The 27,134-nt window shown below is 52.2% G+C and overlaps 10 protein-coding genes across 10 annotated transcripts; 7 read left to right on the forward strand and 3 right to left on the reverse strand.

Moving 5' to 3' along the window:
- Nucleotides 1–1,445: 1,445 nt before the first annotated feature.
- On the forward strand, nucleotides 1,446–2,875 carry VTN00DRAFT_6318 (uncharacterized protein; the record flags this gene model as incomplete). Its single annotated transcript, XM_069432941.1, has 4 exons — nucleotides 1,446–1,550; nucleotides 1,609–2,047; nucleotides 2,110–2,578; nucleotides 2,647–2,875. 4 exons carry the CDS (start codon nucleotides 1,446–1,448, stop codon nucleotides 2,873–2,875), a joined length of 1,242 nt encoding a protein of 413 aa, XP_069288750.1.
- Nucleotides 2,876–2,918: 43 nt separating this feature from the next.
- Nucleotides 2,919–4,013, forward strand: VTN00DRAFT_6319 (uncharacterized protein; the record flags this gene model as incomplete). The annotated part of the gene is made up of 1 exon (XM_069432942.1): nucleotides 2,919–4,013. One exon carries the CDS (start codon nucleotides 2,919–2,921, stop codon nucleotides 4,011–4,013), a length of 1,095 nt encoding a protein of 364 aa, XP_069288751.1.
- A 764-nt stretch (nucleotides 4,014–4,777) lies between these two features.
- On the forward strand, nucleotides 4,778–5,484 carry VTN00DRAFT_6320 (uncharacterized protein; the record flags this gene model as incomplete). The annotated part of the gene is made up of 2 exons (XM_069432944.1): nucleotides 4,778–5,013; nucleotides 5,115–5,484. 2 exons carry the CDS (start codon nucleotides 4,778–4,780, stop codon nucleotides 5,482–5,484), a joined length of 606 nt encoding a protein of 201 aa, XP_069288752.1.
- A 196-nt stretch (nucleotides 5,485–5,680) lies between these two features.
- VTN00DRAFT_6321 (uncharacterized protein) lies at nucleotides 5,681–13,207 on the reverse strand (the record flags this gene model as incomplete). Its single annotated transcript, XM_069432945.1, has 6 exons — nucleotides 5,681–5,862; nucleotides 5,919–6,600; nucleotides 6,661–12,048; nucleotides 12,112–12,743; nucleotides 12,804–12,948; nucleotides 12,992–13,207. 6 exons carry the CDS (start codon nucleotides 13,205–13,207, stop codon nucleotides 5,681–5,683), a joined length of 7,245 nt encoding a protein of 2,414 aa, XP_069288753.1.
- Nucleotides 13,208–14,000: 793 nt separating this feature from the next.
- VTN00DRAFT_6322 (uncharacterized protein) lies at nucleotides 14,001–15,191 on the reverse strand (the record flags this gene model as incomplete). Its single annotated transcript, XM_069432946.1, has 1 exon — nucleotides 14,001–15,191. The coding sequence occupies one exon, from the start codon at nucleotides 15,189–15,191 to the stop codon at nucleotides 14,001–14,003; it is 1,191 nt and encodes a 396-aa protein (XP_069288754.1).
- A 1,750-nt stretch (nucleotides 15,192–16,941) lies between these two features.
- Nucleotides 16,942–17,315, reverse strand: VTN00DRAFT_6323 (uncharacterized protein; the record flags this gene model as incomplete). Its single annotated transcript, XM_069432947.1, has 2 exons — nucleotides 16,942–16,985; nucleotides 17,069–17,315. 2 exons carry the CDS (start codon nucleotides 17,313–17,315, stop codon nucleotides 16,942–16,944), a joined length of 291 nt encoding a protein of 96 aa, XP_069288755.1.
- Nucleotides 17,316–18,217: 902 nt separating this feature from the next.
- Nucleotides 18,218–19,152, forward strand: VTN00DRAFT_6324 (uncharacterized protein; the record flags this gene model as incomplete). Its single annotated transcript, XM_069432948.1, has 2 exons — nucleotides 18,218–18,359; nucleotides 18,437–19,152. The coding sequence occupies 2 exons, from the start codon at nucleotides 18,218–18,220 to the stop codon at nucleotides 19,150–19,152; spliced, it is 858 nt and encodes a 285-aa protein (XP_069288756.1).
- A 758-nt stretch (nucleotides 19,153–19,910) lies between these two features.
- VTN00DRAFT_6325 (uncharacterized protein) lies at nucleotides 19,911–20,850 on the forward strand (the record flags this gene model as incomplete). Its single annotated transcript, XM_069432949.1, has 2 exons — nucleotides 19,911–19,937; nucleotides 20,038–20,850. The coding sequence occupies 2 exons, from the start codon at nucleotides 19,911–19,913 to the stop codon at nucleotides 20,848–20,850; spliced, it is 840 nt and encodes a 279-aa protein (XP_069288757.1).
- A 2,632-nt stretch (nucleotides 20,851–23,482) lies between these two features.
- Nucleotides 23,483–24,440, forward strand: VTN00DRAFT_6326 (uncharacterized protein; the record flags this gene model as incomplete). The annotated part of the gene is made up of 3 exons (XM_069432950.1): nucleotides 23,483–23,900; nucleotides 23,994–24,079; nucleotides 24,192–24,440. 3 exons carry the CDS (start codon nucleotides 23,483–23,485, stop codon nucleotides 24,438–24,440), a joined length of 753 nt encoding a protein of 250 aa, XP_069288758.1.
- Nucleotides 24,441–25,143: 703 nt separating this feature from the next.
- Nucleotides 25,144–26,375, forward strand: VTN00DRAFT_6327 (uncharacterized protein; the record flags this gene model as incomplete). Its single annotated transcript, XM_069432951.1, has 2 exons — nucleotides 25,144–25,216; nucleotides 25,276–26,375. 2 exons carry the CDS (start codon nucleotides 25,144–25,146, stop codon nucleotides 26,373–26,375), a joined length of 1,173 nt encoding a protein of 390 aa, XP_069288759.1.
- Between the last annotated feature and the right edge of the window lie 759 nt (nucleotides 26,376–27,134).

Below are 27,134 nucleotides of genomic sequence, written 5' to 3' on the forward strand. Positions count from 1 at the left end.
GCACCAGGTTTTTCTTTTCTTTCAGAAGACAAGCGCTTGATTCGCGGAAGGTTATGATTGCACATTTTGAAGTACGGTAAAAATATAACTGGAGGCCAAAGAAAAACGGGAGGTAGTAGCGTCAGACTGATGGGTAAAAGGTGAGATGAGGATGAAGATCCGGACCACGATCCGAACAGGCTGCCAGATAGGGCTCCGTCAGGCTCGACATGATGACATCAATAACATAATGAATGGATCGAAGGTCCGAGACCATATCGAAGTGGCCCCTGAGCGGCCTGAGCCCCTCATCGACGAGGGAGCGAGATGACGGGCGTTGGCTAGGCGTTCGTTCTCTGGACGAGGCTGAAGCCCTAGCCCTACCCCTAACCCGATCCGGCAGGCGGGCGCTTTGGCCCGGGGCGCGGCGGGCTTGGACCCAACCTCGGGCAAAGTTGGCGGCTGCAGCCTGACATTGGCTCGACTCCATCAAGCCTTCGTCGCTCCAGACTCTTGACTCTTTCTCCATCTCCGCCTCAGTCTGCATTAGTATCATCCACATCACTCGAGCCAACAGAGAGACATTTATGCAGCTCCATCTTATGCTGACACCCCTCTCTCATTCTGCGCCCGCCTAATGGTGGCTTTCTCAGATGTTAGGTATTCATCTAACATTATTTGTGGCTAAACGTTCTCGTTCCATGGATTTCGTCAAGCTTACTTCTTTTAATTTCCTGTTCCTATTCTAGTTGCTTACTCTAGAGGCGTCCCGGACCTTTGTCATCTTAGTTCTCGTACTACGGTCGCCGTGGCTGGGCTGGACGTGTCCAATGCCCCGTCTCTTAATGCAACCTCATGTCTTTTTTGCTTCTAGCTTTTTTTTTTTCATGTCCGGATATACGGTTCTGCAACGGAGGTTCTGTGCGGATGATTTACTACCAGGTTGTTGAGTATTTGCTCTGTTGACGGGGAAGGCTGAACTTGAAAGGCTATATGTCAACAAGTATCACTGTTTCTCCTTCCGTCTAGGCCATGTGAATGTGCCGGTGCGCGCGAAATAATGTCAGATGCGCTGCACCAAGGAATTTGCCGCTATGGCTTGAGATACCTGGTGACCCCGTGAGATTGGATCCATATCCTGGCCCCCAGACGCTATTCATAGATAGTCACCGTTTGTCACGATCGGTATACGGGCATCCTCCCCTTTTCTGACCCCAGGCACCAGCAGTGGCGCCGCGGTTGGCCCCTCTTTATTTCAGTCATTTTATATCCTGTTTATCCCTCGTTCTTAACTACAGTCTCTTACACCTGTCACTGCCATCTCTACCGACGGTGGTCTGCCAAAGCAGGCTTTTGTCTGCGTCCCTTCTTTGAAGCGACTACGTTCTCTACTCTGGCTCAGCCAGATATCATTCTTTTTGATCACATATCTTACAGTTCTCAACTAATCATCATTCGTTTTTACAATGCTGCCTGCCAAATTTCTTACTGCGGTTGCTGCAGTGCCAATCTTCTCATCCCTCACAGCGGCTCTAGATGTTCAATCGAAGACTAACGTCGCGGTCTATTATGTACGATGCAGTTCAAGAGTTGCTTTTGCCTAATCATAGACGCTGATGTTCTCACCAGGGCCAAGGGGCAAACCAAAAACGGCTGAGCCATTTTTGCGAGGAGACATCGCTAGACATCATTAATATCGGATTCGTCAATATATTTCCCGATCAGAGTCTGACTGGCTGGCCTGGTAGCAATTTCGGAAACCAGTGTGATGGTCTGACCTTTACTATTGGCGGCCTTACATCGGGACTGTTGTCTGGCTGTCATCAACTTGAAGAGGACATTCCAAAATGTCAGGCTGCCGGCAAGATTGTTATGCTCTCACTCGGAGGTGCCTATCCGATGGATCAAGAGATCAAGAGCGAGGAATCTGCCCTCGCATTCGCCGACTTTCTGTGGGGCGCGTTTGGTCCAAAGATAGACGACTGGATTGGGGTTAATGGGCCTCGTCCATTTGGTGACGTTGTTGTAGATGGCTTTGACTTCGATATTGAGCACAACGGCGGTTTCGGTGTGTAGACAACCCTTTTCTGTATTCCCTTCTGAGACAAGCAATAGCTCTAACCATTCCAGGTTATGCTACGATGATCAACCGTTTTCGCTGGCACTTTGCGCATTACCCCGAGAGGAAGTTCTATATCTCCGGTGCTCCCCAATGCTCGATTCCGGACCCACAGCTGAGTGATGCAATTCAAAATGCGGCCTTCGATTTTATTTGGGTTCAGTTCTACAACACGGTCGGCTGCTCCGCTCGGAACTTCGTCGATGGTACCGGCAATCCTGGCTTCAACTTCGACCAATGGGTGGAAGTAATCAAGAAAGGAGGCAATCCCTCCGCCAAGCTCTTTGTTGGTCTGCCGGCGTCTCCTCACGCTGCCAACCCTGGTTTCTACCTCACTCCAGCTGAAGTTAGGCCATTGATCACCAAATACATGGGTCTTTATCCGGAAACCTTCGGAGGCGTCATGCTTTGGGAGGCAACGGCATCCGACTTGAATCGGATTGCCGGAGGCAGCTACGCGGACAACATGAAGAGGATATTGTATGACTGCGCTCCTCCTGCTGTGACCACAACTCACTCGAGTGCGCGGACACCTTCGAGCACGCCAGCGTCTTCGAGTATTCCCATGACTTCAAGTATCTCGGTATCTTCGAGCACCACGATCATCGTGAGCACTCCAAAGCATTTGACTGCGACAACTTCTTCGAGAACGCGAAAGCACTCGACTACCACATCGTCCACACGCATGCCGAAGCATTCGACTACATCAACACCTTCAAGCACACTGAAGCATGGGAATACTACAACGCCTTCGAGCACACAAAAGCTCACGACTAACACAGTGCCTACACGTACGCCAACGAATTCGAGTACTAGAAGTATGTCAAAGAACTCGACCACATCGTCTTCGAGTACGTTGAAGCATTCGACTGCGACAACGCCTACGCGCACTCCGGAGCACTCGACGACACCGGTGTCTTCGAGTTCGAGATCCAGTATCGTGGCTACCCCAAGCGTCAGCAGGAAGACCTCGTTCAGTACAAGATCTAGCTCGGCTACCCGAGCCCCATTGCATATCTCGTCTTTCCTCAGTTCGAGCGTCGTATTGACCACTGCACCCTCCTCCTCGAGCATCCCAACCTCTAGTTCGTCGTCTAGCTCCAAGTCCAAACCAATGGCGGTCACTCCTTCAGCAAGCGTCACGCGCAAAATCACCACGAGCAAGATTCATAGTGACTCAACTGCTACCATCAGCTATTCTGGCTCAAGCACACGTGTGACTTCCTTCCCGATCACTTCTAGCGCTTCCATCACGACAGCCGGTCCCAAACCGTCAAGTCCCAACTCGGAGCTTGCCACTGTCACTACTGTCGTTGTCACTTCGTACGTCGACATCTGCCCTACAGGCTTCACCACAATCACTACAGCGTACACGACAACATACTGTCCGGGAACGGTATCCGCGATAGCGACCCCGACTGCTCCGCCTACTGGCCCTGTGACACAAGTACCCGCACCATCACCACCCCCGGAGGGCTGGACTACAACTGTCACTGTTTGTTACCATTGCGCCCCAACACCGACTACTGTTACCCTCACTGTACCTTGTAGCACGACTACCACAGCTGATTCCGTTTCAACCAAAGCGTCCGCACCTCCTGTGTCTGCTGACCTGCCCAGCGAGGGCGTCACCAAATCTGCAACTTCTACCAATATGATAGTCTCCACGGTCGTTGTTATTCCTGTGCCCCCATCATCAGGTGTTGCCCTTCCCTCTGGAACCGGTGGTCTTTGGCCCACCACCTTTTCTGTCTTGCCCTCCTCAGGAGGACCTCACGTCCCTGTTGCACCTACTGCCAGCCAGAGCAGTGGCTCCGTCCCTGTCTTTACTGGCGCCGCGAGTCACGCTGTCATGGACAATTTGCATGTTGCTATAGTGGCTGGAGTAGCCATCCTAGCGTTTGCCTTGATCTAAGCTATGGCTTAGCTGAACCGGTAAACCCGGGAAGAAAGTCAAGTACTCGCGACTGTATCCCGGCAACAAGAAAGGACACTCCATTTAACTTCCACCCATCTATTTGGTGCCTATTTATGCCCGTCACTGTTTGTTATGTAGTGGATGTTTATTTTGAATGTGTCGTACGTGCAGGTTATCGCGAAGCCTTTGAAGTTATTTATCTTCAACATTCTCTCAGTTTCACCCTTTCTTCCATGTCTTGACTCTAATGCAGAGAACTGGTTCAGACTCAATAGTCCAGTCCTGTAATAACGGGTGTCACTTTTTACGCGTTAATTTACCGATGCAGAAGCTCTCCTGATCTGTCTGAATAGCTTCACAGTTGGAATTAATAAGAATTAAGAGGTAATGCATGCTCCCTAGCTTTCGTGGCCTAAGCTTGCAGCAACACACGTTCACATAACCAAAAAGAATCGACCCTTTTTAGTAGAGTATCTGAATAGAAAGTAGATTATTATGAAATAGCCAAATCTATTTATCCCCTAAGTAATGTAATGTTATGTAGGACCCGATTCTGCGACGGTCAGCGATGTTTGTTAGAGCTGGACCAAAAGAAGTATTTGACAAACTCGCACCTACCGGCCAATCACGTCCGTGTATCTGGATACCTAACTTAGGAGACATCGCTCCTGCATCAACGTATACCACATGGTCATAGAACCTTCTAAACACAAATTTATCTACAAAACCTCACAGAGACAATTCAGAAAGAACTAGGTACTATGGCCCGGATCGCCCGTGTGCATGCCCGACTTGTCCATACCACCGGCCACAACGGCAAAACGCCCATCTCGATCAAGTACATGCCCATCGAAGCAGACGTTGCCAACGATATGCCCAACCGCTCCTTTGCAATTTACGAGACAAACCCCAACATACCGAAAGGCTCGACCACTCCTTGGACGAGGGAACCGACTCGCGACGCGCAGGCAGCCCAGAATACAGGAATCGTCTCGAGGTATTCGGCTTCCCCCTTCCCGCCAATTTGTCTCAAGAGGAAAGAGTATCACGCTGCGTGGACCATTTCAAAGCTGAGATCGCCGATCGCGAGAATCCCAGGAATAGCCAGAATGCAGCGTTTCCCATTTTCCCATTCAGACGCCATCGCGACTATCGCCGCGGATTGATCATCATCGATGCCCCCGAGGAAGAGTGGGACGAGAAGGGTGTAATTTTCGTCGAGTTTGACCGCATCGAGCGGCCGCGGGCTGAGGATGATATGGTTTCGGAGGTGTATGTGCGTAGGGTTGGAGGGAGGGAGGATATCATGGCAAGGGGATTCGATGATTTGAAGACTACGGACCATATGGGGTTTGCGATGCATGTGTGGATGACGGCGTGGTTGTCGGAGCCTTACATGCCGGATTGTGGTGATGAGTGGGATGATGAATCGTGGAGGGAGAGGGAGGTGGAGGAGGATAAATTCTGATTGTACAGTACTTTTTGGAACTGTTCCGCGCGAGCTTCTGACGTCTAACCACAACTAAGGCCAAAGATCTGGGCTTGAAACAATCGTTCTGCCAGAATGACCGCGATGATATATACTTAATGTGTAAAACTCCACGCAAAAGAAGGTATGACACGATATTGCTATTTATTTATCCTTTCCCTTTATTCTAGAAGTTCTACTCATCAGATTCTGCGGCAGCCTGCTTTGCTACTTCTGGAAGGACAAGGGAACTCTTGGCCACAATCTTCATCGCAAGTCGACTGAGAGGAACCGGGCTTAAAACTTCAAAAACTGAAACATCCGCCTGGAGCTCGTTGAAGATCCAGTTGCGAACTTCAATCGCTTTCAGGGAGTCAACTGCCGACATGGTTAGGATCACAAAATAATGACTTCTAGTTACTAAGGTCACTTACTGCCAAATGAGTAGAATGGTTTGTCGGTGTCAATATCGCTCGGGGATGCAGCCAGCGCGTTGGCAACATTCAGCCGAAGCGCCTCTTCCACCACCGATACTGCCTCGCTGGCAGTCTCCGCTCTTTGTAGTTTTTGGCTGTTGCTGTATTCTTCCTTTGTGGCACCGCATTGATCGGTCTGACTGATTCGATGGTCGAACTTTCGGTCCCGGGGCCAGAGATTGAGGCCCTCACCTTCTCGCCGCACGTTGTCTGAGATGCCTACCAGCAGCTGGCTGGGCACCGGCTGACCGTCTGTGAGCAGTCCGCGCATCACGGCGATCAGCGTATTCTGAAGCTCTCGATCGGTCAGCTGTGCAGAAGCCAAGTGGCTGTACTTGCGCAGGAAGTCCTCGACAGTCAAGGACTCGTTGAAATGGCTCGCGTCGGTGACCAGACCAACATTCAGCGTGGTACCTGCTAGGCCCCGGCTGTGGCGGTAATGGGCAACCGCATCTTCGTACGTATTGCCAGCGCAGTAGTTTGCCTGGCCGCTATTGCCAATGATTCCAGATATGGACGACAGGATGATGAAGAAGTCTAGCTCCTTGGGTAGTAGGGTGTGGAGATTCCACGTCCCTTTGACCTTCGGGTCCACAGCTGTGCGCCACTTCTCGTATGTCATGTTGTCGAAAATGCTATCCTATTCTTGATTGTTAGCCAACTATCGCACTGTGAGACGGTCATTTGACATTGCGGTTACCCTTAGCACCATGGCCAGCTGTAGGATCCCTTTCACCTGCCATTGCTTCTCCTCAATAAGTTGAGCCACTCCCGCCACTTGAGATGCGTCCGTCACATCACACCGGATGATTTCGACGGCACATCCGCGATCCTGGAGGCTTTGCAATGCCTGCTGCTGACGGATGGTAGATGCCCCTGAGCGTGACAGGAACACCAGATGGCGGGCACCATGGACACACATATTTTCTGCCACAGTCAGACCGAGGGCACCCAGTCCTCCAGAGAGAATGTATGTGCCCGTCGGGTTCAAGGCAAGGGCTGGTGGAGGTGGCGGTAATACAGGCACCTCGGCATCCCGATTAAATTCCACCACAACGCCCCCCGAGCTATGTCCATTCTGCACCTCCGCAATGGCCGTGGTCAGCTCAGACACAGGATACGTCATGATTGGGTGGATGTGTCTGATGCAGCCAGTTTCAATCAGAGGCAGGTTTCTTTCTACCAGAGTCTGTACTGTCCGGTCCGACAGACTGTCTAAATCAAGAAAAGACAGGCAGATGTTGCGCTGGAATATACTTGACGCCAGCATTGACGGGTGCACCTGCCGGCTGACATCAACAAAATGACCTCCATCTGCTACACTAGCAGAGAGGCTATTGACGATGGCGCCAACACTTGAGTTGACAATCACGTCTAGTCCTTTGGCGCCGGTGACAGCCCGAATTCGAGAGGGCCATGATGCCGGGTTGCCATAAAAGATCCGGTTCGCAGGAATGTTGTAAGTCTTGGAGACCCACGTCTGATCCTCGGGGGAGTGTATAGAGACAAACAGAACACCTCCTATAAGTTGTACCAGCTGGATGAGAGCCTGGCCGAAACTTCCCATCGCGGCATCTACCCAGATAGATTGTCCGGCCCGAAACTGGGCGATGTCGATCAGCACATGCCACGCATGGGCCAAAACTAGAGGAAGGGATACAGCCTCCTCTAATGACAAGGTACAGGGCACTTTCAGAAGTGAGCCCTGGTCCGCATAGATATGGGTTCGGAAGGGTGCAGGATGCAGAGTGAGCACGCGGTCGCCTGGCAGCAATCCAGAAACATGCGGTCCAATCCGAGTGACCACTCCTACCACGATGCGGCCGAGAGTTGGCGTCTGGCCCTTTAGAGTGAATGCTTGGATGTCGGACGGGTTGAGAGCCACATGAGTGGGCTGCATCTCAACTTCCCTGCTGGCGAGAGCCGTTGACTCCCGGGTATCAGGGACCCAGCGGAGGCTGGTGACATCGCCTGGCCGCACCGCCTCTAGCACTCGGGGAAGTGCCGCCTGATAAAGCTTTTCCGGAACACTCAGCACACTGTTCGACTGCAATGCCAATTCATTGTCCAGAGTGTCGTGGGCCTCCACTCGCGGAATCCAGAGGATGTTGTTGGACTCGGCAAACTCCATCTCATTGTTCTTGCCACGAACACGGGACTTGGTGGTCGAGCGAAAGACGGTCAGAATAAGATCCGCGGCCTGTCCAGAGCCGAGATCGATGACCGGCGATAGATCCAGATGTGGCAGCAGGATCTGGGGCTTCTCCACGCGAACAGTCCGCAGCAGGCCGGTAGTGGGTGCGTAGTCCAAGGAAACTTCTTCAGCCGCCAGAATGCCACCCTTAGTTATCCAGAGCAGATATCGGGCAGCTGTCAGCTTGCGAAACTGTTCGAACTCTTCGGCCGTCCATGAGACCACCCAGGGAGCTTCGGCTTCTAGGAGGGAGATAACGACCTTACCGGCCAGCTGGTCGACGTCGGAGGGAGTAGCCCGTCGAACCTGTCGCCCCTGCGCTGCAAAACGCTGGAAGAGCTGCTTTTCCAAAGTAATGGCCGCGGGACCGGGCTCTGGTCGCTGCAAGATCACGATCTCCGAGCTATCAACCTCCAGCTGGGGCTCCACATCAGCCGAGGCGATGAGCAGGGCTGACCCTTCATGCTCTGTCAATGCCACAATATGGCCAATTCCAGATGCTGCCAGGCTCTCTGCCCAGGTGGCAGGGTTGGTTGCATGCTGCTGGCTGGATATGACGAGGGCAATTCGGCCTTCAGGACCCAGGACCGGTGCCAGTTGGGAAACAAGTTCCAAGTTGGTCCCAGGAGCCAGAATGAGATCGTACGGTCCAAGTGACTTCAAGACATCATCTAGGGTAGCGAAGGTGATGTCCAGTTTGGCCTCCGCCAGCTGCTGTTGAACGGACTGTTTCCTGGAGTCCTCTGCGGCATGTTCCACCACTGTACACTTTCTGAAACGCAGTCTCTCATTCGATTTGGGCGCAAAGCGTCTCAAGAGCTCGATGATGTCAGGCCAGTCGGCCGGGCTCAAAACGAGTGTGTTCAAGTCTGCATGCTTGAAGGTAGCCCGATCCAGCCAGGCACCCAGCTGAACCCCAGTCCGACTCACATCCCCAGCTTTGAACTCTGCAAACTTGCTCTCAAAGAAGATCTCAGCAGCAGAACCAATAAGGCTGTCAATATCCTCCTTCCAGCTCAATTTGCCCACGCGCTTGTGACCTCCAGACGACAACAGGGAGCGCGAATGGCCGGATGCCCCTGAAGACACTTCGGTTACCACCATCCCCTGCACGACGACATTTGGCTCTGACCAGGTATCATCCCAGACGACGATCTCGCCCAATGTATCGCGGCCACTAAGGGGAGCAGAACGTGCGAAGCCACTGTATTTGGCACCCACGCCGGACGGCTGTCGAGCTGACACGTACAGCCGTTCCACCAGCTTGGGGATGGCCGACTCCTGAAGCGGGTTCCCCTCACCCATGGCCACAAATACCAAGTGGAAGATAGCATCTAAGGTCGCCGGGTGAATGATATGGGGATACTCGTACTGATGGGGCATCGTAGATCGGGTGTCTGGGACTGTAATGCTACCAATGCCTTGATGCTCACCCTCCACCACTGCCGCTTCCACCAGATTGCGGAAGGTCGGGCCATACTCCGTGCCAATAAGCTGCAGCTGGTCATAGAACGAAGTGATCTCGATCTCTCTGGAAGCGCGAGATTGCAGGGCTTGATAGCTGTCAGTGTAACCCTGCCATTCGGCTGCCAAAGGGTTGGAAACCGCGTCACTTTCACTGCCATCCGACTGGACATAATGAAGCATAAATTGTCCCCAAGAATGTTTTATCCAACAAGCGTCCTCCGTGAGGGAAAAGACTGTGTATTGATAGCGGTTCTTGAGGGTCTCATGGGGCCGGACACTGAGCAACGTCTCTACGCCCTGGTCACCGGAAGGAATGACCAGACCCTTATCGAAATGGACCTCGTGGAATTCCACCCCCTGCAACTGCTGGTCAGGGTCAGCCATCTGCTGAGCGGCCTCCAGGGCCATGATCAACAGACCCGCGCCTGGGTACAGGATGGCACCAGTAATAATATGGTCCTGCAGCCACGGACACTCAGCGAGGCGGAAGACATTGCGCCAACACGGTTCCATCGGGTTCTGATTAGGAACTGGTATTCCCAGCAAGTCCGTCCGAGGCTGCGTGCGCAGACGAGCCGACCGCGATGCTGGTGGCTCATGCCAAAAGCCCTTGTCGTGGTTCCAGGCGTAGGAGGGCAGGTCAGGCAGCACCAGACGCTTGGATGTCTCCAACTCGGTCTCGTTAACCCGGTGCAAACGGACCGGATGTCCCGATGTCCAGAGGAGGCCAGCTGCGGTCAGCGCGGTCTCCTGCGCATGTTTTCCACGGCTCAGAACAGAGGTGTAAAGGATCCATTCGGGGGCTTTGCTGTCCCAGGCGCCCAGAATCTGGCGACAGGGACCCTTCAACGCCTCATGGGGACCAATCTCAACTAGGGCACTCCAGGAAATGGGGGCCTTGCGACGACGAGTCCTTCCAGCGGTTGTGTGGCCCAGAAGCGCTGTCAGGGCACCCGAGAAGCGGACCGGGGAAAGCAGATTGCGCATCCAGTACGAGGCGCCTAACAGCTGATGGTCGTCCACCAGTTGCTCGGTCACAGAGCTGAACATGAGAATGGATGACGGTCTCGTTTGCACGTCGCCCAGGGCCTGGAGAAAGTCGTCGGCCACTGCCTGCATGTGCGGAGAATGATATGCCACCTGGACGCGCAGCTTGCGGGCAAACTTGCCATTTTCCTTGAGGATAGTTTCCAGTCGATTGATGGACTCCAGGTCGCCCGATAGTGTCACGCTCGATGGGCTGTTGACGCAGCCGACTACAGCACTCCCCTCCGGGACCTCTTTCAGATACTCGAGGGCTTCTGTTTCAGAAACGCCCGCGGCCATCATCGCCCCCTTGCGGTCTCTCACACGGTGCTCGATCTCCTCACTGTAAAACCCACGCCAGTAACCGATGCGTACAGCATCATCCTGGCTGATGTGCTCAGCAGCGTATGCGGCAGCCACCTCGCCGCTTGAATGACCCACGGTGGCTCGGGGTTTTACACCCCAGGATCTTAAAAGGTCAACAAGAGCGATCTGAACGATGGTACACACTGGCTGGGAAAACTCCGGGGCATCGATACGCCGATCATCCGGGTTCGTGAGCAGCGGCTTTACCTGCCATCCGCAGCCCACCTGATCCAGGGCCGCCTGACTACGGTCAATGCTGTCGCAAAAGACGGGGTTGGAGAGCAATTCACGGCCCATAGCAGGCCACTGGGCTCCCTGGCCGGTGAAGATGAAAATGACATTTTCCTGCCTCGAGACCCGGGTGAGCTTGGGCAGGCCCTCAATAAGTTTGTCCGCCAGAACCGGCAGAGAGGCCGCCACTGCAAAGCTGCGGAAATCGAAGTGCGTTCGGCGGCAAGTGAGCGTATATGCGAGATCTCTGTGGTCCTGGCGAGAGTCATTATTTCTAAGAAAGTCGGCAAATGATGATCCAATCCGCTGGATACCTGCACGGTCGAACGAAGAAAAGACGAAGAGCTTAGGAGTCTTGTCCTCCTCAACATCGCTCTTCCCGGAGACACTCAGTCCGGAATCCGATGAATTGTCTTTGTCATATACCGTCCAGTGGTTGCCGGACAGCCCGCGGGCATGGAGATAATTATACGCATCGTCCAAGATGACGTGTGCATTCGCACCACCGAAGCCAAAGGAGTTTACGCTCGCTCGACGCTGTCCCGGTGTCGACCAGGCTCGGGGTTTCAGAGGCAAGACCAGATTCCACTCCTCCAGACGCAGCTTTGGATTGAGCGTCTCGAATTCTCCCAGGGGCGGGATGACACCGCGTTCGAGAGCGAGGACTGCCTTGATCACTCCAGCAATCCCAGCAGCGCCTTCGCTGTGGCCAATGTTGGTTTTGACACTGCCCACCACTAGCGGAGTGTCCGGGTTTCGATGGGTTCCCAAGCTGGCTCCAATGGCACCCAGTTCGATGGGATCCTACCATCCGCACTTATCAGCGCCAACGTCGAAGAATACGGGCAGGGAAATCCGCTTGCTTACCCCCAAAGATGTCCCTGTACCGTGGGCCTCAAAGTATTCTGTGTCCTTGACATCCAAGCCAGCTGCTGCATAGGTCGACCGGATCAGAGCTTTCTGAGCCTCTCCACTGGGCATGGTAATCCCGGTGGTCTTCCCATCTTGATTGGCACCGCTGCCGCGGATCACGGCACGAATGGTATCACCATCTGCCAGAGCCTGTCGCAGGGTCTTGACTACCACGGCACCAAGCGCCTCTCCGCGGGCATATCCATTAGCTCGAGCATCGAAAGAGTGGCTCTTTCCGTCGGGACTCAGCATGTGCATGGACGATAGCTGCGAGACGAAGCTGGGCGACAGGATTATGTTGACGCCTGTCACCAGAGCCTGAGTACTCTCGCCCAACCGCAGCGACTGACAGGCTAGATGCAGGGCATACAGGCTAGAAGAGCACGCCGTGTCAAGGGTGAAACTAGGGCCCCAGAGATCAAAGAACCAGGAGATTCGGTTCGACAGCATTGCCCTACTCGTACCGGCCGCAGCGTTCTGAGGGAGTTGCAACGGGTCACCAGCGGTTATGAGTTCGTAGTCATTGGTCATGACACCCGTGTAGACGGCGGTGGCCGTGCCCCGTAGAGTGCCCATGGGAATGCCAGCTGGGGTTGTGTGAGCCGCCATCTATTGATATTGTAGGCAGAAATACAGCATTCTCATACCATTCTCAAATGCTTCATAGGCTATCTCTAGTACCTTCCGCTGCATCGGGTCCATCCCGGCTGCTTCTTTCGCCGTCAAGGAGAAGAAGGGTGCATCAAAGACGGACGGGCTTTCCTCTAAAAAGAATCCACTCCGCGGTTGAATCTATGCCTTGCGGTCAGTCTTGCAATTTCTTACCACGACCAACCTTACTCACTGTTCCTTTTCGTTCATGGTTGGGATGGTACCAAGCATCAGCGTTAAACCGGTCAGGTGGTGTGGGCGAGTGCCCTGTCCGGCCGTTGATGATCATGTCCCAGAATTTCTCCACCGATGAGGCGCTGCCAGGAAACCTGCACGCCATCCCAACGATGGCAATGGGCTCCACGGCGTCGCCAAAGTGCGAGGAATCGAGACAAGACATGGTTTCACGACGGTAGGCTCAGTGGAGAGTGGAAGAGCCGATCTGAGACCAGCTTTCCTGACCATCATATTGCCTGTGGCTTTCATATATGGGCACAACAACGCCATGTGTCTCTTAAGTAGGGTTCTCTGCTGAATAAGAATGTTCCATCCCCAATAGACAAGGCAAAAAGGGCGCGAGGTGCAAAAGACAATGGCCGGAAGGCACTCCATCACGGAGTACAAGACAGTATCCACAATCCATATTTTCCCGATCGGGCTCCGAGCAGTAGACGAATAAGATAGCAAGAAAAGAAGGAAAACACAAGACAGGCAGAACGTGCCCGTTCGAGCCGGAGCCCCCGTTGATCATACGGGAAGATAATTCCGCTGAGATTCCTGCAGACGGGGTCTTTTCATCGGGACAAATGCTGGAGGTTGATGAAAGAAATGGTTCCCCGTGAAGATTCTCAGGTAAGTTCCCGCGCCTCGGAGGCGTCCGCCCGTTTGGAATGCCCGGGCCTCCTGTTTGGGCCTAGTGCCGTATCAAATGTTCTCCATGGATCTACTCCCCGAATACTCCAATATTGAGATTATGCAGCCTCCAGCTTATTAGCTCTCTTAATTTCACTTTTGATAGTTACTGGACAAGTCTCTTATAGATTGAAATTTCAGGTTACTGCAACAGCTCCCTAAACAGTAGCCACACAACATGTAATCTCTCGTATATAAATTCGTAGTTCCGGGTACTTTTTCAATGACAGTTCATCTTTCCTGAAGGTTACAAAGGCTCTATTCCATCTTACGTGGCCGGATTACTCCCACAATCGCACTTGGCCTCGGAGGTACTCTAGACGTTGAAGGGACCCTGCAAGGACTAGCTCCGCGGCTCTATAAATGCAGTCCCCTGGACGGATCATAGTGGGCCGGCGCAGGTCCTGGAGTTTTATCGTGAGCTTCTTCAGCCTCATCAACAATAGCTGTTTGAGGAAAAACTGCTTGGTATCCTCGTCCAGGTTGGTCTGCCCGATGCGCAGCGGGATGCGACAGGCGTTTCTCCTTCTCCCGGTGCCACGGTTGGGCAAAAAGGACGGCTTTCGGGCCCAGAAACCAAGGGCTCGCCGGCTGGAGCGAGCATTTTCGGTATCCATGATGGCCTTCTCCTCGATGATCCAGTCCAACATTTGCACGATCCGTTCCGCAACGGCCGCGAGTAGGAGGACGGTAGAAGGGTTGCTGGCACACCCAGAACACCCCAAAACCCGGTCCAGGAGATCACGCACCTCACGCTCTGACTGCAAAATCACGTCGATCGACGGCCGTGCTCTCTCGGGAAGGGACTGACGCAGGAAAAGCAGTGGCCGCAGGAGCATCATATAACACTTGGCACCACAATCACCGCCGTCACTGCTTCCGTTTAAGCCGTCCACACCCAGTAACGGTGGACGATCGGTGTCAAGGAACTGGGCAGGTGAGGGAACGAAGAAGTCGCAATCGGACGGGAACTGGGTGAGATCGCCTAAGATGTCGAGGGGAGAGGGCAAAGCAGTCGGGTTGAGAGGAGGCTGGGCTGTCGACGCCGTCGAGCTGTCCGGCATGAACACCGACGGCGTGAATAGGGCGTCTAGCGACGGTGGATGGTTGCTCTCAGAGCTGTTACTGGTGATGTCCGCGGGGACCAGCTGAGGATCACGGCCGTCTCCCAGGAGCGTCAGGTCTCTTGGATCCCCTCGTGTTTCTCCTGGCCCTGCTCCTCTTTCTTCCAATCCTCCGGCTCCTCCATCTGCTCCAGCACGGTCTGTGGTGCTCACCCGCTTGCGTGGGCGACCAATACGACGCTGGGGACTATAGACACAGGGCTGACGATGGCGGCTGCAGCGGTGGCAGGACGGCTTTTGCTGGCTGCACTTGACCTTTGCCTCTTGACAAGCATCGCACGATTTTCGCAGGCGTTCCCAGCTGGCACGGCCGTCCAGCAGCGGCGATGGTGAGTTAGGTGGAGGCATCGTGGGTCTCGGTGATGTGTAGCAGTCGACGTTCCCTCGGTGGTGGAACATTGCCTAGCTCGCAGTGAGAATTCTCCGTCTGAGAAAGTATTGCTATCCGATATATTATCTACAGTTGTTTTCCAATAGACTCCAGGTCAACTACCTAAGCTAGTATACAGTAGTACCTTTTACCATAAGGGATTATCTGATCTACTGTGCTGAAAATCTTAACCAATGAATCATCCTAATAATTCTCTTAGCTTCCCTATCGACAGATTTACATACTCCATTAGTATGTTTTCTCCGCGTTTCTACATCTACATATACCCAAATTGTCCTGACCGCCAGTGGAGATTCATGAAAGTTGACAATGTTCCAAAGAGCAATCGCTTTGTCACATTTTGGTAAGGCTAACCAAGGTAGATAGCTAACTGTTACTCGATTCAGAAATTAATTTACATTATCCTAATTCAGTATGGCTGCTATTTTAGTCTATTGTGCAAGAAAGGAGAATAGGCAAAGACAGGAAGATGAAAAGAGAGCGATCCTGGTTTGCGTTTGATGCTAACATTTCTCCGGTAGACTACTCATGGGATAGTATCAAGGATGTTATCACTCAATTTTTGGATGCAAGTTAGCCACTAATACTTACCATCTGCCTTCATATTTTACTTACTTCCTGAAAGCTAAAGGAAGCTAGAAAAGAAAAGGGCAAGTGTGGTGATTGGATAAAGTCAGAGGGGAGATAGAGCCTCATTGCAAAATCCAGCGCCAACACAAATAGAACCACCGTGTCAAGGAGTGGCAGGTGACGATCAGGTGAGTATTTATGCACTAGTTGGGCCCCATGCATGTGAGAAATGTTTCGCCAAAGGTGCTTCCATTTTTGTGAAAAAGAAACAAAGGAAAAAGCAACAAAGAAAATAAGGTCGACTTGCAGGAGACAAAGAAAGGATGACTAAGACTCTCAACAATGACTCCCAGAATGTCCATCCTCCAGCAGCAACCAATGGACAGGACAAATCCTGTCCAATACGTCATTGCAGAACATGGCAGCTGGCACCTGATGCCGATCCAAGGAGGCTATACCCGTATAGTGGTGTTTCAAGGGAGTTCCGTCAGAAAATTGACCTGTTTTCTTCGCACCCAGTATGGCGCCACCAAATGCCATGGCATAGTGGAACCGTCCAGAGATAATAATGACCCATTCTTGCCAGAAGCCCGTAGTAGCTGGCCAGCACAACGTTTCCTAGGATAGATATCATCTCTGCCACTAGAGACGGAATTGGGGTCGGTTGGATGTAGGGTGTGGCAAGTCATATACGCAAGAAAGCAGCGTTCCATTTCCTTTTATTGTTCCGTGTCTGCTGTCTCCACTGTGCCGATACAACTGAAAATTCACCCGCGAAATCCTGGACGGAAGGAGATCGGACGACGAACTTGTCTTTGTTCGCGTAAAAGTGCCCGAGTAACTGGCTCGGTGTGTTATTGCAATGCGATGCAACCAGTATAGCCGACAATGGGTGTTGATGATGAACAGTGTGATCCCCCTCCTCGATCTCTATTCTGTACACCAACAACTCTTGTTGTGGCCTCATGTGGCGGAAGCAAACCTAGACAGTTGTCAGTGGCTATCGCACCACCAGGTATGTCCTTCTTCTAAAAGCCGTGGCCAGCCAATTTTCCAATTTCATGGAGTTAGACAAATACCTGAAAATTCCCTAATTTCGGACATGAATCCGAATGGAAGCCCATAGCTCAATGTCACCTAATAAGCCTCCAGATAGATAAAGTTGACACCACGAACAAACCCTACGCCAGTCAGCTCAACGCCATTCTCCTTAAACGCTCGCCAATTTAAAGATCGGGTGAGAGACACTCGTGTCAGAACATACCCCAGCCGTATCGTCGTGATGGAGATCCTGAAAAATCGCATCCATGAAGGAAACTCGAGGAGCAGTCCAACGTGTTAGTGCATAGAGCCACAATGTTGTAAACGCTGAGTCCAACCGCAGTACGCGTGAGCCCTGGCAGTGGCAACACCGACAGAATCGCAACGCTCAGGAAGACCGGTGTGATGAACCTGGCGATGTGGGGAGGAATCGGTTCGCGGGGATTAACACGCCATAAAAGGGCCTCCATTTGGCTGGCTACTGCCATGGCTGCCATGGTGGTGAGCAATCTTGAAAATATTGATTCAATGGGGCCGAGCTTGGTCCAGCGGGTACGGTCGCTGGAGAGAGGCCGCCAGCAGTAATTAAGAATCTAAGATCAAAAATGGTGACTTCATGATTCTTGCTGTAGATCCTTTTGTCTTCTATTGTCTTTTTTGGTTTGTGTTGATGTTGACAAATGCATGGATAAAAGGCCCCGATGGACCTCGGGTGGTTTCGAGCGCCTCTCGGGTCGTTGTCGAGGAATTAGGGTTATCGTATATATATGTCTACGGTCCCCGGGACGTGCATGGCTCCAGATTTTTCGAACAAAGACAGAAAACAGAAATTATAAATAGATTTCAATATATCATTTAACACCAATGAGTAAATCTTGAATCATAATATATTCTCTCGGTTTGGTTGTAAGTGGAAGTTCACAGTCAGAATAAGCTTGACTCCGTTAAGGTGCAGCTCCTTAGCTTAACCCCTAAAGCCCCGACACAGGGAGGTCTTCCTGGATGAGAGGAATGCAAATAAACATCATTAATTAGAAATATATTTATACAAGCAAAAACTACATGTTACTGAATTTTTCTAATCATTGACAAAGTGATACCGATACACCAACTCCGCAATGGCCACTTTCACCTGCAGTGCAACGTCAAATCCCATACACCCGCCACAAAGAGCACATGCACAGTCTAATGCTGAGGCCGATATCCTCCTGCGCGGGTCCTTACTTTTCGCATTGAACCCCGAAGGGATATGTCGTTCGGGGATAAACCAAACCGGCCACGACCACTTGCCAGAAGGTTTAAAGAAGATGAACTGCCCCGCGTGCTTCCAGGGTGATCGAGACAAGAGAAAGAAATCAGCCTTCTTCCAACCATGACGAGAATCCTTTGCCTGCATGGCTACGGTACTTCAAGCAACATTCTGAAACATCAGTTGAGCGCACTCATCGCTGCAGCCGATCCCAGCTTTGAGTTTGTCTTTCTTGACGGAGAGGTCGAATGTCAAAAGGCACCAGGTATGTACATACTATAAAAAAGTACGGAAGTCTTGCTTAGCTGTCGGGAGCCACTTGCTAATGCATCCCCATTCCAGGGGTGGCTAATCTCTTTCAGGGCCCCTTTCTATGCTACAACGACAGCTTCGCCCCAGCCGACGTGCAACAAGCCTGCGAGCTGGTGAAAGAATTCATCGAGGCCGAGGGCCCCTTTGATGGTATTCTGGGCTACAGCCAGGGCGGTGCATTGGCATTGACATATCTCCTGCAACACGAGATCGAGAAACCGTCCGAACCGCCGCCCTTCCAGTTCGCCATCTTGCTGTCGACCGCCATCAGCTTCAGCCCCGATGACACGTTCTGCAACGAGATCCTAGACAGCGTGACGGACCGGGAGATCCAGCTGCTCCAGGACTACCCCCAATCTGATCTCTCATCGCTGGGTCCCGTCAAACGCGCCCTGTGTGAAACAACTGCCAAGGCGTTTCTCATCGCCAAAGCGGAAGGTCTCATTGCCCCAGACACGAACAGTGGCTCCTTTGCGAAGAGGAGCGATCCCTCGCAGCCGCGGCCCTTTCATCCGGCACTGCTAAACCGCCGCATCCGCATTCCTACCGTGCATATCACGGGGAAAAAGGATCATCCCGGGTTCGTCGAGTTATCCATTCTGATGCGCAGCCTGTGTGAGACGAGCGTCATGAGGGCCCTGACACACAGCGGAGCTCATGAAGTGCCGCGACGAGCAGACGACGTGAAAGCGGCCTGGTCGGTGATCGAGTGGGCGGTACAGCAGAGTCAGCGATCTTCCTGGTGAGATGGTTCTACTCACATCCGGATTCTTGATTGGGGGCGTTCTGTTCTATAGAATAGAAGGACAATATGAGAGGAGTTAGATTCGGTTGTTGCTGATTTCCCACGGATGGTCTTCGATGTCATGTTCATAAAGAGTCCCTTTGATCACACGAAGTTTACAATCTATGCTCTTATCATAGAAAGCGTAATATAGATATATAACCTTCGCCAATTGGCACAATAGGGTCATGTCCAGTACGTATCCCGTAACCAACGCTCCAAGGAAATATCAAGCAAATCTTCGGATATTAGGCGCGTAGGTGTGTAACTTGATAATATTACGGATCTACGGTGGTTGCTATGATATATTTAACATGGACTCCCCTCTACGAGTCTGCCTGCTTCTGCTTCCCACAACATCACAATCCATATCTTACCCCTTTACACTGAGATCTATGTATGTATGTATAGTTATATGAGACATGAGATATATAAGAATCAGTTAGATGCGTAGCCAGCATACTCTGTGTCATGGCATTGGCCCACCAACCCCTAGGAGCGTTTAGAGTTGGCGCCGCCCTGCTCGCCCACGGGGGCTAATAAAGACCAGGAAACCGGGTCGCGAGCAACCTAGCACTGCTTTCACTTATATAAAGCAAATGCCATGTGCCCGGATTGTCTTCTTTGTGTTTAAGATGCCGCAGATATCAGTCTCTGCATCCATCCCTCTGGTACATACATGCAGTTCGATAAAGTAAAAGACTGTGGCAGGTTCTCACGATGGTGATGCGGCGGAACAACACGTGGGTAAGTCCGTTCAAGGTGCATATGTGATGAAAACATACCATGCATAAGTCTCATCCCTGCCCTGATTAGCAAAAATACTTACCATATCATACATGGCCAGGAGAATCGCACCACCCCCTGTGGATGCATCCAGCATGCGAGAACCCTGGCCAAGCAGATCCCAGCCAAGGACCACCCAACGACATTTGAATGCCTCACCAACATCAACCAACCGCTCGATAGCGTCCTGGAACAGATCAAGGGCTGCAGACAATGTCCTCAGGACCACACGCTCGTCGACACGGTCGTCGCTATGTCGGAGGATATCCTCCACCTATGCTACGCCGCCTGTTCAACATACCGACTGGTCGACTCGGACAGCTGTCTCGAAAATAATCATCGTCATCATATAAATAACATCAATAATAATACTACCAGCCAACAACAACCCCCAGCATTGAGCAGTACAGGCCTTCCTACAATAACAGCTACTACTTCTACGACGAGTGCGCTGCCCATCCTCACTCCGACCACCTCGCCATCGTCGTCATCAGCATCATCATCAACAACAACGTCATCATCATCATTATCATCATCGACTTTCTTTGCCAAAAGTCCCATGACCCTAGGCGACCTCGAGCTAGACGAGGAGGAGGCGGGCCTCCTCGCTCGCCAGATCATCTATACGAATCTCACGAATCTCACGAATCTCACGAATCTCACGAATCTCACGAATCTCACGAATCTCACGAATCTCAGTGCGCTGCTGCGCAGTGTGTACAATCGGGACAGTAGTGGCACCGATCCGACGTGGTTGTCGTCGTCGTCGTCGTCGTCGTCGCTTCCGAGTCTTTACGGACGCGAAGTTGATATGCCTGTCAGTCGTACTTTGTCGAGGGTCCTTACACTTCTTGGGAAGCTGTTTTCGGAGTAGAATGGATGGGATGGATGGGATGGGTTCAGGGATATTGTTTTATTATCGAGGTATTTCTGGCTTGTGTTTCACGTTGCGGTGGAGGGTGGGGGGTTTGCTGTGTTCGCTTAGAAAAGATCGTTTATTTACTCCTGTTGTTATTGTCATTTTTATTGATGTTCCCTCACTGTGCTATTTACTCGATTAGGGAAGTGAAATGTGTGGTTATATATATGATTGGAAATCGTGGGGCATAGTTTGACCAGAGAGGCCAAGATAAAAGGACCCGACATTAGTCCCCAAAGCGTCGGGCAATTTATTGGTAATCATGAATGATCATTAACTATTTCGGTCTATTTTATCACCCATGAATAAGCATCCTGCCTTGTGACTAGCATTTTATTATTGATGAATTAATTTAAAATCTTCTATTCTTTTTTCCCGTTGAACGGGTAAAAGATTACCTACCTACTATGTCTACCTACTTACCTGGCGAAAGTACCTGTACAGAATGATTCCTGGTCCCCGGGGACGTGCGCTGATCCTACATGTACTGTAAGATACTGATGCACGGAGATAAAAGGGATAACAAACCGTTGAGCAAAAAGTCTGATAAGGCTATACAATACTCACTCGGCCGAGATCCGTCGCTGGGCTGAGAAAATCTACCCGTAATTAATCAAGAGATATTATGTGCCTCCACCTCCATCCTTCCAGCCATCATGGAGGTGCTTCTCTTGGGATAGATGTCGACGAGGAACGTGGACACAATGCGCTGCTTTGAGATCGCCGTCTATCCGAGGACGAAGAGACAGATTGATGGGCACGGCTATGTGTATGCTGTTTCGTGTCCGGGAGAGACGATCGTGAGTGCTCTGTAGGTGACTCGACGGTATTGACAGCCTTCTCTATCTACGAGCGTTTGCGCTTCTTGGGGTTCTTCTTCGAGTTCTCCTTTTCAAGCGTCCAGCCAAAAAGAAAAATGAGGACGGAGACGGATACCGCCATACAGCCAGGTCAGTCTGAGCCAGGCGCGTTCGGAAGCGAGGTCCTCTGAGCTGTTGCCAGTGAAGGAGCTTTCGATGAGACCGTAGTCGAGGTTGAGGATCTTTTCCTGTTCGTAGAGTTCCACAGATGCAGCCTGCACCGCTGGAGAGGAAAACTAGGCCTGTCGTAGGTTTATTGAGGCGATAGGTGTCCTGGAATAAAGTTGATACGGCAGTATTTGCCAGGCTGTGTAGTAGATCCCGATAGATAGGATGGCGAAGGTGGCCTTGAATTGAAGAAGGGTTTTCAAAATACCGAGGACATCAAGCTTCTTTTTGCTGAGGCTGAGTAGTGACCAATCTCCGTTTCGTTAGCTACCACGGGATTCCCTCCTTCGTGAATAATATTGACTTTTCTGGATCACAACCAATGGGCGATTTTGCAAGACCTTTTGGAGGGATGGAGCCGTTCCCGACAATGGTTCTCATGATGAGGAAGATGCCGCTGTAGAACACATGGCTCACCATCCATGCGTATTGCAAATCCTCCTTCAGTATTGGGCCCACGGTGATGGGAGTCAAGAGATCCGCTTGAAAAGAAACCCATATAGCTACCAACTGATATTTCAACCATATTCCGACACATGGTCAATTTGCGAGATGCAAAATGACATTTCAGATGTAGTTAGCTGTGGAAGAGCTTAGAGACACATATCAAGGTTCCAAACTAAGACTAGCTGATGCCTGTGCAGGCTTTCAAGCAGAGTAGGGATTGTTGTTATTGCGACATGCATGGCGTGACCGTGATGATCCCGCATTCTGTGACGTAGGAACTGTAGCTAGTCTGGGGGTTCTATCCATTGCGAATGCATATCTGCTTTTTTTGCGTTGCGAGATGACAGAAGGAGGGGCTGGTGGGATGGTATGAAACGGCCTGCTGGCTATTGCGTAGTAGCGTTCGCCGATCGAGGCCTAGACAGCTGAGATTTGGCCCGTTCCGGTGCACGGTGGATCCAGCTGTGCCACTGTGGCGTGCGAGTGTGAGGCTGGATATATATCGATCAGCGCATAAAAAATGGATAATAATGGCACACTAGTGATTAGACACGATGGCGAGAAGAGGGGATTGCTGACGGAAAACCGCCGAGAAAGTGGAGAGGCTCTCGCAGGGCTAAGAGGCCAAGCTTTTCCAGGCACGCGGTGCGTGCGGGACGATCCGACGGTGCGCCCAGAGAACCAGTATGAATCGCAGACATGACGATCTGCGCGACGAGGCAGTCCGGTTATTCTTGCTGCTGCTCAGATAATCGCGTATCCGGCCCTCGTGCTGAAGGCCTGCGCGCTGCCTCTCTGTTTCCCTGTCGATCCGGCGACTCTGGATGACGCGGACAGCGCTGGACGAAACTTTGGAGATGACTCGGCTCGCCGGAGCATGCGCCACGCCTGCTGATAGGGCAGCGCGCCACAGATGAAGGGCCCCGGCCGTCGCTAGCTGTTGAACTTGTTGTATCAGGAGCGAAAGGGGACGTCGCTGGCGGGGTCCACGGGTTTCAGAGAGCGTCTGGTGATGGTTGATAAGAAGCCCGACCTTCTGAACACGTTTCTGTTCTCGATCAATCAATCACTTCTACCTTCTTGCTCACTCGAATCGCAGACACTCCATCGTCATGGATTTCGTCGAGAAGATTATTGACCAGGTCACCGACAGGCACCGCGACGAGGGCTCCAGCTCTAAGCCGGGTGAAGGTCCGCCCCTGCCCCCGCCATGGGTGTCGCGCTGGGACAGAGAGTACCAGCGCCACATCTACATCAACGAGCAGACCGGCGAGAGAACCTGGGATCGTCCTGGCTATAGCTACATGTCGTCGCAGTATGGCAGCCAGCCGCAGTATGGAGGGCAGTCTTCTTATGGAGGAGGCCCGTATGGAGACTCCTACGGCGGCTCTCAGGAATACCGCTCCGAGTCGTACCCGCAGGAGTACTCCGAGGAACCCAAGAAGGACCACTCCTTGGCTTACGGTGCCATGGGTGCTGCTGCTGGTCTCGTCGGTGGTGCCCTGCTGATGCATGAAGGAGAGAAGATCCGTATGATCAGATCCCCCCTCCCTGACCCCACGTTGAGAGACAATTCCACCAGGTCCATGGACACGTACTGACCGTCGGTTCTGTGTCGAATAGACGATAAGTGGGACGAAAACAAGGAGCACATCGAGAACGACGTCGAGAACTTCCCCGAGAACACGGCGGAGTGGACCGGCGAGAAGGTACGACAGCTACAAATCTACTACAAACCTCTTCCCCTACAGTCCCTGCTCCATGCCGTTCCTTGTAAAGATGTGCAACTGCTAACTTGATGGATTTCCTTTTTACATCTAGGTCGGCGAAGCTGAACGGATCCCAGACGAAGTCAAACAGGACTGGAGTCGTGCCGAGGACCGAGTGGAGCAGGGATTCGACAACGCTGTCGAGGACGTTGAGGAGGCCCCAGAGAATGTAGCTGAATGGACTGGTGAGAAGGTCGGGGATGTTGAGCGATTCGGAGATAATGTGGAGGCGTACGGAGATAGGCTCGGCAATGCCTATGATGAGGGTAGGGACGAGGGCCGCTACGGGGGCGACTATTAAGAGTCATTGTCATCAGATATGATAGCGGTGCGCACGCAGTCTAGTCTCCTGGCCGGGCTTATCGAGATGACATACCTACATAACATGATTTTATTTGCGCTGACTGGATGTTTTGAATTAGCGCTTTGGTCTTGTGCTTATGTTATTTATTTGCAGCTCTAGGAGCTCCCCGAACATCAGGAATTTAGTAAATGCTTGTATCTATCTGATCTGCCTAACTCTAACGTTTTGTGTGTTTTGAACTGTTTCTTGAACCACTAACTCAAGTTACACACAGTAGGGCATACCTAGGTGACCACTCAACGGGCTTCCCAGCTTCCAACTTCCATATACCACCAATGACAGTTTATAAGCAAACCTGTCTAGTCACATTTCCGATCTAGCATATCCGCCCAAGCTACAGTTCCCGGATGAGAATTTCCGCAGTCCACTGCTCGTCCATTCCCGTCTCCATGTTGCCTGTCTATCTCGGGTGTCCGGCTCCACCGCGGGCCTCGGTTGCGGAGAGCTTCTCCGCCTCGCGCAGTCTGGGGAAGAAGAACTCGGGGTTGTGTCCGGGGTTCGAGGTAAGTCGCACGGCTTCAACACCGACGACGTGCATCCTCTGCTCTACTTAAATCTGCTGGGCTCGTTTTTACTGGCGATAGCCAGAAGCCACAAATCTGAGAATTTGTGGGAGTTGTACCATCACCACAGAGCAGAGATGTCCGCGTCTACTTCTCCAGCCCCGCCCCTCGCGGGCCTCCGCGTCGTAGAGCTCGCGGCGCTGGCTCCAGGTTCGTGCAAGCTCAACATACGAGGCGATTTTATGCAAATTAATAATGAATTCAAACAGCCCCCTTCACCGGCCTCCTCCTCGCCGACTACGGCGCCTCCGTCCTCCGAATCGACCGCCCCCCGACCTCCCCCATGGTCCGCCCGACCGCCGACCTCCTCGCCCGCCGCAAGACCTCCATCACCCTCGACCTGAAGAACCCCTCGTCCCGCAGAATCCTGCTCGACATCCTCTCCCACGCGGACATCTTCATCGAGCCCTTCCGCCCGGGCGTCCTCGAACGTCTGGGCCTCGGCCCCAAAGAAGTCCTCCTGAAACGCAACCCGCGGCTCATCGTCGCCCGGCTGACGGGGTTCCGCCGCGATGGGAGGTACAAGGACATGGCGGGGCATGATATCAATTACATCGCTGTGTCGGGGGTTCTCTCGATGTTGGGCAGGAAGGGAGAGTCGCCGTACGCGCCGGGGAATATCCTGGCGGACTTCGGCGGCGGCGGGGTGATGTGCTTCATGGGGATCTTGCTCGCGCTGTTGGCGCGTCAGCGCACAGGGAGAGGACAAGTGGTTGAGTCGAATATGGTCGATGGATCCGCGTATCTGGCGTCCATGCCGCGGCTGTCGAGGCAGTTCCCGTTCTGGAGCGGTGAGCGCGGGACGAATCTCCTTGACGGTGGGTGTCCGTATTACGCGACGTATGAGACGAAGGATGAAGGGAAGTACTTCGCCGTCGGCGCTCTGGAGCCCAAGTTCTATGAGGAGTTGATCCGGGGGTTGGGGTTTAGCGCCGGGGAGTTGCCCGCGGATCGGGAGGATAAGGCGAATTGGCCGGCGATTCGCGCGGCGTTCGAGAGGAGGTTCCGCGAGAAGACGAGGAAGGAGTGGGAGGATGTTTTTCAGGGGACGGACGCCTGCGCGACGCCCGTCCTGGAACAGAGGGAGCTGGAGAGGGAGGGGTTTGAGCAGAGGCTGGCGGTCGGGTTGGATGATACACCGGGTATTCCGTTCAAGGCTGATGAGGGGGGTTGGACGGGTGGTGGACTTGCGCCGGGGGATGGAGGCGAGGAGACGCTGAAGAGCTGGTTGGGGTGGGAGAGGGGGAGAGATTTTGAGATGCAGAATGGGACGTTGGTTGAGGTTGGGAAGGCGAGTGCGAAGCTGTGATCTGATATATACCTCATATGTGGATGGGTCTACCTATGCTTGTTGATTAACCTGTTACGTATACACTGTAGCAGTGGGCGGGTTTCGTTCCCTCCTTTTCTGATGATGAAAATGTTGCTTTGCGGATTAATGATGGGTTTGACGTGAATGAATGAAACTCTAATAAAGCCGCATCTGTCGGGATATTGTTTTGTTTCTATGTACTTCTAGAATTGGAGTCGAATCAGGTTACATTACACGCCATGCATGCATACTCACGCCTTACAGCTGCATGCTGAGCTTATCTTATCTACCTACGTAGGTTTGCTGTACCTCAGGAAACGTACCTAACTTCTCCGATTATCAGTCGGGAGCCAATAGTTGATAAATCAAATAAGCACATGAGAAAGACCATTGGCTTTCGGTAAAAGGTCAGTAGATAGATAGAATCTGTGGTTAGCGGAGCGAAAAGGTCTATATTCTGACCATGGTCGCAGCCCTGAAACGAAAAGGAACAAGAAAAAAAAGGAAGAAGGGAACGGTTATTTCCATGTATGACGATGGATACATAGGAGATTTCCTATACCTTTCATTTCAACTTGGCATAATCAAGCATACATATAGCTGGTAGATGTAACCATTGCATCCAGATATAAACATTCTAAAGACTGACAGTGATAGAGTTAGTATGCGAGCAGAGTCCACACTCCTCACCTTCTATCTTTCCCACTGCAGCAGCAGCAGCCTGAAAATTATCACCGGAAGTACTCTCCCTCCCGG

Source organism: Thermoascus crustaceus, assembly GCF_041956765.1.
Source record: "Thermoascus crustaceus strain CBS 181.67 unplaced genomic scaffold VTN00scaffold_3, whole genome shotgun sequence".
In the NCBI taxonomy this organism is placed as follows: domain Eukaryota; kingdom Fungi; phylum Ascomycota; class Eurotiomycetes; order Eurotiales; family Thermoascaceae; genus Thermoascus; species Thermoascus crustaceus.